At 33.4% G+C, this 12,367-nt stretch overlaps 1 protein-coding gene across 2 annotated transcripts in view; it reads right to left on the reverse strand.

Moving 5' to 3' along the window:
- CPSF73-II (cleavage and polyadenylation specificity factor 73 kDa subunit-II) overlaps positions 1–12,367 on the reverse strand; it is a 34,945-nt gene that overhangs the window by 10,526 nt on the left and 12,052 nt on the right. For both annotated transcript variants that reach the window (XM_086454209.1, XM_086454210.1), the window contains exons 7-10: positions 10,887–10,950; positions 9,239–9,304; positions 8,073–8,142; positions 1,319–1,423 (exon numbers count right to left, since the gene is read on the reverse strand). In XM_086454209.1, the coding sequence (XP_086310335.1) occupies positions 1,319–1,423; positions 8,073–8,142; positions 9,239–9,304; positions 10,887–10,950 (305 nt within the window). The remainder of the gene's footprint in view (positions 1–1,318; positions 1,424–8,072; positions 8,143–9,238; positions 9,305–10,886; positions 10,951–12,367) is intronic.

Consider the following 12,367-nt stretch of genomic DNA (forward strand, 5'->3'; position numbering starts at 1 on the left):
AAGGAGCTTCAAAAACGAAATTCAATCAATTCAAACATATCAATTCAATTATCTTTTCTCTCTAATTACTTTCTACCTCTTTGCTTTATTTTTTTTCAAGGTATTGCTTGTTTATCTATTGAATCTATTGATTCATACGCTTCTGCTATGTCAAAATATGAGGCACCTAGAGACGATTTGGAGAGACTTTGAGATTATGTAATTTGAGACTTTTTCTTTCATCAATCTGTGGATGGAATGTAAACATGTGTGCCACAATAAAAGCCGTTGTGGCCATATCCATTCGAGCTGTGGTTGGATTATTTGTAAATCTTTGGGTAATTGATGGCTGCAGATGCCTTTTATCAATGGCCATTATTCTTTCTTTTTCGCCCTTTTTGTGTGATTTAGTGGTTGCAGTCCTTTGGTGGTGCAAATCTAGAATCCATCGCAAATGGTCGGAACTCTATTTGCATCAATAAAGAACAAGAAGGTATCAAGAGTCATCTTGTTTTAGACCCATAGCTCAGTTGGTTTGACACATTGCAAAGCAACTTTGAGGTCGTGGGTTCAAGTCCAGCTTACCTATTAAAAAAAATAATGGTAGGACTCCCATTTACCATAATCGAGAAAGATGATGTGGAAACACATTTTATTTCCCATCTAGTTTACCTGGTTCACATGGTCATAGACTTTCTCTATGTCTATCTTGCAAACCACACCTAGTTGTCAAATCAAGTCCTTGAATCAATGCACTCTTTGGCAATCAAATCCCCATCTAGAATTAGCTTTCCCTAGCGAAAGCTCCTGTTCAAAGAAATAATTGAGGGGAGGACCCATTTTATTTGCTTGGTTAGCATCTTGACTATCGTCTTGTAAGTAGCCCCAAACAAAGCTAATCGGTCTAAGTGCTAAAGCCTACTAGTAACTAATTTACCATTTTCCACACCAGAAGGGTAGTATGAAGCCGCAACATTCATAGCCATTCTCCAATATGATACAGCTAGTTTTAACACCCTCAGCAGATGTGCATCTCAGCATTTTGACAGGCTTTAACCAGTGGACCATAAAGCTTTTCCAAAAATATATGAACTTGTGCCACAACAAACCCATGGAGTTGAGCCATCAAATGCAAAACTAGTTGGGGATGAAGCATTTAAAACATCTGAAAGCTGTGGTCAGAGGATAAGAGTCCTCATGACTTTTATATTAAATCTCACTGTAAATGCATTCCTTAAGAAACAAGTTTAAATGCTAGCGATACATCAAAAGGACAGGTGTATAATATAGAGGTAGTATGTATGAAAATGGTAAAATAGATACAATAATATGGAGGTACCATGTTTGAAGTCAAACGCATTGCGTGTCGCATATGTATCTTTGATCTTTTGGCTTGTCCACCCGATAAGCATCTTATAATACATATTAGCTTGAATTGTCAAACCTGGAAGATATCACGGCATAAATAATCAGAGCTTGGCAAAATTTATATTAACATCATCAACAAGGAATGTACTAAATACTATTACGAAGTGATAAATACAAAACATTCTTGGTAAATAATGATGTAAAACAAGTTCATCCATCATAAGAGCTTCAACGAATGGTTGATCTCCATCAAAGAAGTTGATAGAAGTTTGAAATAGGGGTTAAAAACCCGGGCCATGGAAGGAGTTTTATTTTTTACCTTTCCAAATTTTCGTTGAACTTTTGTACAGATTTAGTGGGTTTTGAAAACCCTAGGGCTATTCTCCTACTATTTTCTATTTAGAAAGTTGGAGCCTGGTTGAAAGTGTCAGTTCTATCTCGGTCAAGACCAGAACACAACATAGATCCCACAATATTCAATGTTTCAGGATTGTCTCCACTTAGATAGTCTTAGTTTTTTGTCCAAACCAAGACAATGCCTCAAGGTCGGAATTTAGACCTTGGTAGGAGCACATTATAATCACTCTAAAGTTGAAGTATATGATGACTCCACTAGGGTTTTATACAGACAATAGGCTTCATAAAATTTGAGACCTAATACAAATTTGATAAAGAACCTTACATCAGAGAAGGGAGAATTATCCTTGTATGATGGAAACAGGACAACTCCAATATATATGTTTCGCTTATGGAGAAACTAGGCCTTTGTCATTTTGAGTGCCCTTTCATCAAGTTAATTGTGCTCAATATGGTTATGAGAATGGAGATGAGTGGAAGCAATAGCAAAGATAAAAATTTCTGGAATTTTCCCCACATAGTAGTGAGAGTTTATTCAAAAGCTCATCTTCCCACATAAAGATAGTAAAAGTTGCCCGGAGAAGAATATATTTCACACTCGGTGCATGCACAGTGTAAAGAAATGTGGCATCATAATCAATCATCGAATGATTGATTAGTCCTTTGGTCTTCTTGTTTTTCATTTTTTTTTTTTTTTAAAAGCTGTTCTGGGGGTCATCTTGACTCCTTTCTCTTTTGATGATTTAATAAAATATCTTTTTTGCATAAATAAAAATAAATTCATAATCAAGCATCGAAGTTCATAAATATGGTACGAAAAGTGATGGTGGACAAAGCTTACTTTTAAGAAAGGAAGCAGAGCTGGAGCACAAACACAATTGCAAGTTGTCTTGAAACAAGGTATTGAAGTCCTCTCTATCATATTGTCCACATGGATGCTTTATATTATATAATAAGGATTAAGGAATATATTATGTACTTTTTATATTTGGATGGGAAGAAAGTTATCTTGAAACCTATGGAAGAGACCATTTCCATAACATTAGAGGATTCATTCACAAAGAGTAGAGATGTATTCCCTTTCTGGGAAGGTGGCAATTGTTGGAGACACCATGCCGGAAATACTTCCCGCTATGCGTACAGTCTCTTCTCAAGGAGATTTAAGGAATTAATTTCAATATCATTGCTTAGTGAGTTTCCACCAATAAGAGATACCCAGCATTCTTATAGATAGGTGCCACTTCACCAAATTCATTGGAATGCATAAAGGCTTTCTGGAGCACAAAGAGTTGAGAAGACAAGTGGGAGAAGTCATAAACAATTAAAGAAGGGCCATGTGCAGTCCCTGCCAATGTTTTCAGACACTGAGATGTGCAAGGTGCTCAGTTGGCCAGCCCCTCAAGGTGCAAACCTCAAGGCGTAAGCCTCACATGCAAAATATTATTAAAATAAATAATATAATATTAAAAAATTAGGTTAGTCTTCACATATTTCATTATTTAATATTTTAGACAAATAGAAATGTTTTGTATTTGAATAGTTGAAAGTCTCTACATTAGATAACTATTTTACATTTGTTACAAAATTATAACTAAATATTATTTTTTCCATAACTTCATATATGTGATACTAAATACCATAAAAAAATTACTCATAAATCAATTCAACTCAACAAATTTCTCTACATATATTACTATTTTATATTCGAATTTATTTCTAATTCTAATTATATTGCATGCGATCAATAACAAAGAAATAAAAGTGAAAAAGAAAAATATTTATAAAATCTTGCTTAGATAGAAAAAAGAAGGAAGAAGTATAGTAGGGAAAAAAAAAAGAATATGACGGAGAAGAGAAGGAAAAAAAGAATTATTTAAAATAACAATAATAATGTGAGGCGTATGCCTTGGCCTAAAGGTGTGCATGGTCACCAAAATCTACAACTTATTAAAAAGTCATGAATAAGTCGTTACATTTTCCTTCAACAATTTAATCACAACTTTTTCAGTAAGTCTCGAATTTTATGAACTTTATGGTTAAATTGCAAACATCATGATTAAATCATGAACTCTGTGATTAAATAAAAAATAAATAAAAGATGACCTTGATGCACTAGTAAGAGATTATGTAATATATATATATATATATATATATATATATATATATATATATATATATATATATATATATATATATATATATAGGGTCCCGTTCAGCACCCTAAGCTTTACCACACACTTTAACAAACGTGTTTTGTCTTACATGGGTTAGAAGTTTTGGAATTGGCTGATTTTTGGTGAGGATGATCTCTATGGTGAGGAGATCATCCTCACCAAAAATCAGCTCATTCCAAAACTTCTAACCCCATCAGAATGATTTGCAAAAAATGGACGGTCCACAATTTTTCAACGTGTAAACATGGGGCTAAACATTTCAGAATGGGCTGATTTTTGGGGAGGATGATCTTCTAATCATAGAGATCATCCTCACCAAAAACCAACCCATTCCAAAACTTCTAACCCATGTAGGACAAAAAACGTTTGTTAAAGTGTGTGGTAAAACTTAGGGTGATGAACATTTCCCATATATATATATATATATATATATATATATATATATATATATATATATATATATATATGTATATATTATTAATTATTTAATTAATTAATTAGTTAAAGTATTACCTATCAAAAAATATAAAAATTAGTTAAAGCATTAAAATAGGTTTAGTTTTAAAAGGTTGGTATGTAGTCATTTTAAAGTGGGGGTTGTAGTGTAATTATGTTTAGATAAGGGGTGGGGCTGTTTTTAATATAACAAAAGTTTTTAGTTATGTGGAAGTAGTACCCATCAAGTATTCTTATAAGGGCTGAGCCCTTTTCTTTGTCTCATTCTCATGCTTTGAGGTAAAAAAATTAAAATTAAAAAATTAAAAGAGAAAAAGAAAAGGAAAGAAAGGAAAAGAATGAAGAAGAAAGGAAAGAAGGAAGAGAAGAAAGGAAGGAAGAAGAAAAGGAGAAGGAAAGAAAAAAGGGGGAAATAGGTGGGATCGTGAATAGTTGTTTAATTCCATAGACATGTTAGTCTAGTAATACATGTAGATAGAAATGCAATAACCTTTCTATTACCAATAGTTCCAAACACAAATATTGTTTATTAAATCTGTATTTTAAAGATTGTCATGAAAAAAAATGCATGCCATGTTTAGTTGTGCATTTACAATATGATATAGAGAATATTTGAACTTAGTTTCTTCTACAAAGTTGTAAATCATGAAAATTTATAAGTATAGATCCTAATTTTCCTTAACTTTGATTTTGCATAGATTCCCAATATCTAACTATTTAAAATGAAAATTTTGTTTTGGTATTAGAAAAAGTAGATTCTTGAGAAAAAGAAATAAAGTTCAATAAAATGAACTTGGGATTCAATTTTACTAATATGTTTGAATGTATTACCAAATTAATGAGTTTTCCTTAGTAATAACTATAAAAATAGTATTATTTGACATGACTAATGAGAATTCACTTGTGGTATTTTTTTTTTTTTTTGAAAGAAAATAATCTATGTTTTAAACTCATGATTTCATATGAGATACATTAGACTTTTTAAAATGACGTTGCGAATTGAATTCTAAGTTGGTTGAGTGTATGGTGTATGAATCCCAAGTACATTAGATTTAGCAAGCGTAATCACAAGATATTCTTTATATTCCTAGATTTAGCTCGCATAATTGCGAGGTTGGAAGTTGTGACAAGATGGTACTTCACAGAAAGATTGGGTATTCATCAATCATACTAGGTGTTAATTTTCAATTTGATTTACATTTTGAAAACAAAAAAAAATTATACTTATATATATTTAGTGATCTATTAAAGGGTTAGAGTATACCTATACAAAATAGTTGGTCGTAACTTTCTGGAGCGACATGCTACTCTAGGATATAGATTGAGATGTCTGATCTCCCTAGTAGAATGGGATGCTTTGTAGATTAGCACCACTCTCAATATTCGGGAAATTCTCTTCTACCTTTAATAGAGAACAAGGTGTAAAGGTAGTATATGTACAAGACTAGATTTACTTGAGGTTCGCATGCACACCCGATGGGTATAGATGAAGTTGGCTAGCCAATGATCATTAGCAGTCTCGAGTAGTTGAACGGATTTGACCAACGTTAATGAGGCATGTTTCACTATTGCCCTGGTGAAATGACCAACCCAAGCCAGATAAATAGCTACCCTCTAATGGTTTGCCTTGCTAGTCACAAAATCAGGAACTAACCGTGGGGTTCCATACCGGTGAAGTATTGAAGCATATACGTACCTTGACTGAGATGTTCACATTCAGTTGTGATCATTAACCTCTATATTCTAACACACTATCATCGATTGTATATTATGTGGATGTCGAGATGATTTATGAAATTTATGTTTACATCATTGTAGTTAATTATTTAAATGTAGATTATTTAGTATGTTAATTTGTTTCTTTCGTAACTGATTTATTTGAAATAAAACCTGCATATTTTTAAATTACTTTTAGTGTGATTAATCTGTATACTTAGGACTATTGTTTAGAACTGTAAGAAACTAAGTAACTCAAGTTACTCACCCACCGAACAACAATTTCAGATATACCAATAGTTGAGGAATTCTACGAGTTTCTACTTCAGGTGGGGCAGATTGATGATGAGGCTAGACTTCAAGGGAGAAGTTTGGCTACTATTACATTGGGTGACTAGTGATGGTTAGGTGTAATATCTTTTTGAGAGTCTGTCTTTGTATATGTTTTGACACAGTATGTGCCTATCCTTTTTTATATGTATATAGTTTGAGTTTGAGAGATGTTTTAGTGACACTGGGATATGTAAATGATGTATATACTCTAATATGCAGATATTTCAAAATTTGTTTTTGTTTAATAGAAGTTATGCTATTATATTATGTTAAGAATTGTTCAAATTGTGTCTATATATTGATTATCATGATATGGGATAGATATCATGCCTCTGGATTCAACTAGGGGGATTCAGGCTGAATTTTTGAGGCATGATAGAGGATGACCTTGATAAAGATGATGGTGATCATTTTACCGACGAATTGTTAGATAATGAAGATGACATTGATTTTGATCAGTTGATGAATCTTAACGTGTGCTCATGGTTGTAATCTTTTTTATATTTTGAATAATAGAAACCTTGATTGTGTTGTAGACATGTGGTTACTTGTAAATTTATATGGGGTTCGGTGATTTATTATAGTAACTTGACATGGTATTTTATTATATAATATGAGAACAAACCTAGTAAGAACAATTATACGATCCTAACCCTAAGTCAATTTTTTCCAATTATTTCCCGATTTTACCATATTTTTCGATTTTTTCCACTGCTGATTTATCCCCGAACCACTACTTGGTGACTATGAAGGCGCGTGCTTCATAGTAAGGCCTTTTAGTTGCCTCATGGTTTGAGGTGTAAGCCTTAGTTGCTTTTCGGTTTCAACCTTATTAAGCCTCAAGGCGTTTTTAACGAGTCTCAATCCTGGAGAATGTGAGTGGAAACCATGCTGTGAACAAATTAAGATGTATCAGCTCCCTATTCCTTGGTTGAACGATATGTTGGACATGCAGACTGCCGCAAAGGCAGTCTCCTACTTAGACCTTAGACAGTTAGGCATACTACTTTTTTATCTTGAAGTTTTGTGGGAATACACGAAACAAATTGAATCACCTAAATGCAGAGGGGAGTGTGATGCACTGTGGAAGCACCTCTCCACTTTAGCCACCAGATCAATTTAAATGGCCAAGATCCTCTTCAATATCTTTACTGTCACTCTACAGAATCATACATAAGATTTTTAGCTCATATGACTCCTCTTTCAATTCTTTCGAAGTCATTGGATATTTTCCTCATTCCAGAATCTCCTCCCTTCTTCCACTCCATCCTGAAGAGTAAGTAGGACCAATTCAGTCATGCTTTGATGTTCCATTGCAACACGGAACAAAAGGAACAATATGCAGAGGGGGTAGAAGGCATTGTGATCCTTAGCTCAATCCCTTTTTATGGATTATTAAACCTAAATATATGACCTTAAGAATCATGGTAATGAGTGGTCTGGTTCTTAAAAATTTTGAATTTACATATTCTTATTAAACCTGGGATCATAATATTACTTCTGCCTATATAGTGTTTCAATACACTATATCGCCTGACCTATGCCAGGGAGAAGAAGCAGTAGGTTGGGAGCCCACATAGAAACGCTGCACCCCCTAACATGAATCTTTATGATGACCATTTGAAGAGATGAAAAAGAACTTTACACATTATTCAAAAAGTTTAAAGTAAGAATATGCAAAGAACATACCAGCAGAGAAGTAAATAGGAATCTTTAGATTCATTCGCTCCCAGTAATCATCCAATAGTATGCAGAGCTCCTAATTCACGATGAACAAGATGATCAGAAATAATATAATGTGCAATAGTTTCCAATACAAACACAATCAAGCTTCAAATTACGAAGTACTTATAAAGAGCCCGTAACTGATCCATTTTGGAGTATAATAGCGTAGGATAGAATCTCTATTAAGTATAGAAAACACAAGATATGGAAACCTTAATACATTAATATATAAACTAAATATATATGTTGCAGTGTAAAAGGTTTTGAAACTGGTTCATAATTAAAATATATAATGGAAGGGTGTGAGATTGGAGAAATGGATAAGTGTTCAAAATGGAAGTAAACCTACAAATCACAGCTTTAAGTCAAACAACAGCTGCGATTAGAGGGGAACCAACCGCTTTCTTACTTCCCTTTATGGGGCCCATATGGAGAATATCTTGGATGATCCAATCGTTCATTGATTAATTCTTCACATTGTGATCATTGTCACTCAAAATCATTCCATTTTAATATTACTAACAACATATAATAATAAAAAAATTAACTGCTCAAACAGAGTCCAGCACACCTTTGAGACTACATCTATGCGCTAGACTGGAATGAAAACCAGTCATTAATGTTTTAAGGAGAAAAACATGAAGAGACAAAACCTCATGACACAAAACATGGAGAGCGAGATCGCAAGTTTTTCAAAGTGACAATCTCGCTGGTTATAAAAGTGACGATCTCGCAGGTTTGCAGTGATCTCACTATTTTAAACCAAAGAGATCGTCACTTTGTAAAACCTGCGATCTGGTTTTTCATGTTTTGGGAACTAAAATGAACAGTGAGCCGGAATCGGAATTTCATCATATTCAGCTCACGAAATGGTAATTTGCCCAATCCTATAACTACCGACTCACAGACCTCAATCTTTGAAGATTTTTATAATAGAAAAGAATTCCAAAAAAGGAACTAATAAAATCAATGATTTCTCATAACCAACAGAGTAGATTGTGGTGCCCATACGAATAGTAAAAAGAAATTCTCCACATAACCAAAGCCCAAAGCTGGGGTCCTAGATTCAGCCAAACAAACTTCAATAATAAAATGAAATTCTGTAAGTTAAATGAGAAAGCAATGAGTACCTGGGCTCTTCCCAAAGCAAACGTTGGAATTAGCACCTTTCCTCCACCAGCAACGCATTTATGAACCTAAGAACCATGTATATGAGAATTAATTTTCAAAATAAATGGAACCTAACAATGTACAATTGAAATGAAGTACTAAAACTAGAAAACCAATGAACAAACTAACAGGAATAAATTGCATCCGAAAACTCCTATTATAGGTTAAAGACAAGTTCTTTTGACTAATATAATGTGTGAATGCGTATCAATAAGTTAAGAGGCATGCCTGGAACATATGTAAACTGCTGTTCTTCACCAATACTATATACAATGCAATGGTAGAGGGCCAACCAATTGCTAAAAAGAGAACGGGTAGGAAAATATTTAGAAAAAAGGTCAAGAACAGTCAATATTGGTTTCTTTAATCAGTTCTCACCTACTTAACTATTCCTCAATCAGTTCAGAGATATCTCAAAACAATGGAAAAAACACACTAGGAAATGTTAAAAGGAAAAAAAGAAAAGACAACCAGAAAGAAATGATCAAATAAATAACTCTTGAAGGGATACAATTTTTTTATCTATAAAAAAAAAAAAAAAAACTAACAGGTCATTGTACACAGAATGTCAGTAACTGAATAAGCCCATCAAAAATATATTCAAAGCAAGACATGGGCCCAACTTAAAGTTGTTAGTAGTTCAAAAAAATTTCAAAAGAGGGAAAAAAAAATTTAACACCTCTTACATAGCTGAGCTAGTCACACTCAATTGAGAGCTAGCAGTAACCAAAATCCTGAAATCATCATCTATACCTTTCAAGGGTTGGGATTCAAGTTTGGGCGGGATGACAAGGTTCATTTTTAGGAAGATCATTCACCCACTATTTTCCTCTCAAGGAGGATTACCAAACTATTTATTCCATATCAAATAGGAACAAATCTCCAAGTTTAAGGCTTTCATGTTTCTGGATGAGGAAACACTTCATGAGATTTTGGTTTTTCAAGGAGCATGAATGATTGGGAAACTAACCAGCTGCTAGTCTTTTGAATCAGGTTAGGTTCCATCTCCTCCCCTTCGGATGATGGTTGGCGGCTTTGGGTGTAGAATTGCAAAGCTTTTCCACAGTTCAACTGTTTACTCAGCTTCGCTTTCCTCTCCCAGAAATTCTTTCTCTGTTGCTTTTATTAGATAAGATTTTGATTATAGATTGTCTTATTAATCGCAAAAGGATTATCATCAATTGTCTCTCCCTTTGTAAGGCCAATGGAGAATCTATCAACTATCTTTTTTCTTCACTGTGAGCCTTCTAGTTTGGTATGGGGAACCTTCTTTCCTCAATTTGGGACCTACATGGTTCTTTGTATTTCCCTTCTGGATTATTTTTAATAAACCTTTTGGGACTTACATGGTTCTTTGTATTTCCCTTTTGGAATATTGAACCTAAATAAAAAAAATTACTTTCTGAGGTATGTCACATGTGTGTGTGGTCAAGGTCAACACAAAATCAATTATGCGCATTAAGGCATGAAGTACAACACCATATAAAATGTGGACAAAACAGCTAAAACCCAATTCTTATGGAAGGAAAAAAGCATGAATTCAAACACAAAATATGGATAATTGCATAGATCATTCCAATATTCAGTAAAGTATTAGAATTCACATACAGCCTTAAGAAACTCCCTCTCACGAGCATATTTTGAATCACGTATGGTTGTTGCATATGTGGACCTTTGGACAAAAAGGAATAAATTGATAAGGAAATAATATAAATTAAGATAAATAATACTAAAAGATCCTTCTCCAAAGAAATCTACTTTTTGCATATTGAAAGACATTCCAAAATGTCTTTGAAATAGAAGCTAAAATTGGAGTCCACTGATAAAGGAACTCAAAACGGCTGATAAAAATACTCGAATAATGAAGTACATGCAGAATCATGAATGTTAAATCTTTAATAATTAATGTTACCCTTAGTTACAGAGAAGGAAAAAAGTACCGACAAGAAAGAGAATACTAAGGATGTGTTTGAAAAATGAGAGTTGAACTTTTAGGAAATTAGGAGTTCCTCTCTAAAGTTCTACTCCTAAAAGTTGACAATGAGAGTTTCATAACATTAGTGTTTGGAGATCGATATATATATATATTATTTATCATTTATTTTGTCTTATGTTTTTTTACTTTCAAATTTTTATTAGTTTTTTTTTATTTTGGTTACTTTTTTCTTTTCTCATTATATAATAAAAATAAATAACATTAAAATGGGGGAGGGGAGAGAGAGAGAGATGCTAACTTTAACATCTTAGGGTGAAAGTTGAAATGCTCTAATTTCAGGAAGTTGAAAAGTTGGGTGAGTTGGCAATTCACATGAGTTGAGCATTCTAAATGCACAAACTTTAACAACTTCTTGCTCGCTTTTCAAATACACCCTAATTACTACAGATAGTATTGTTGAAGATCCTAGTTAACCTTATAGGATAAAATAAAAAGAAAGAGGAAATGTTTATAAATATCAGGTCTATTTTCCTTCTTTTAACCATGAGAAAAAAAAAAGTGTAGTCTAAAATTCCAATTATTAAGGGAGCCATTGACTTTTCTGAAGTTCTTTCCTAGCAAGAACGATGCCCACATTAAATATCGATAGCTAGAGTAGAATGGCCCATATGCAACATTTTCAGGGCCAAGAGCCAAAAACTTCAAGAAACCGAAACCAAATTCTGATTCCCAAAGAACTCCTCAACCCAAGAAAAAGATTTAATATCTCAAAAATCGCCCAGACCACCTTTGGCAATCGAAGATTATATGTTCCTGAGGACCGAGTTGCATGCAAAATTCAAATGGGTATTTTGTGAGGAGTTTTTCTTTAAGTGGGATTTTGTCATGTTTGGAAAGAGTTGGATGGTTTTCTAGGATTAGGCTCTGGTGAGGGTTGTTTTGGGATATAGGGGAAGATCATGGGACATAAGTAAAAAGAATGTAATAACAATTATTTTTCAAAACATGGGTTAGAAGTTTCAGATTGAGCTGATTTTTTGTGAGGATGATCTCTATGATGAGAAGATCATCCTAAAAAAAATCAGTCCAATCTGAAACTTCTAGCCCCATCAAAAGTGATTTAGAATGTGGACCGTCTATTTTTTACATATAA

Source organism: Akebia trifoliata, chromosome 9 (genome assembly GCF_017979445.1).
Source record: "Akebia trifoliata isolate Shusen 1 chromosome 9, ASM1797944v1, whole genome shotgun sequence".
In the NCBI taxonomy this organism is placed as follows: Eukaryota; Viridiplantae; Streptophyta; class Magnoliopsida; order Ranunculales; family Lardizabalaceae; genus Akebia; species Akebia trifoliata.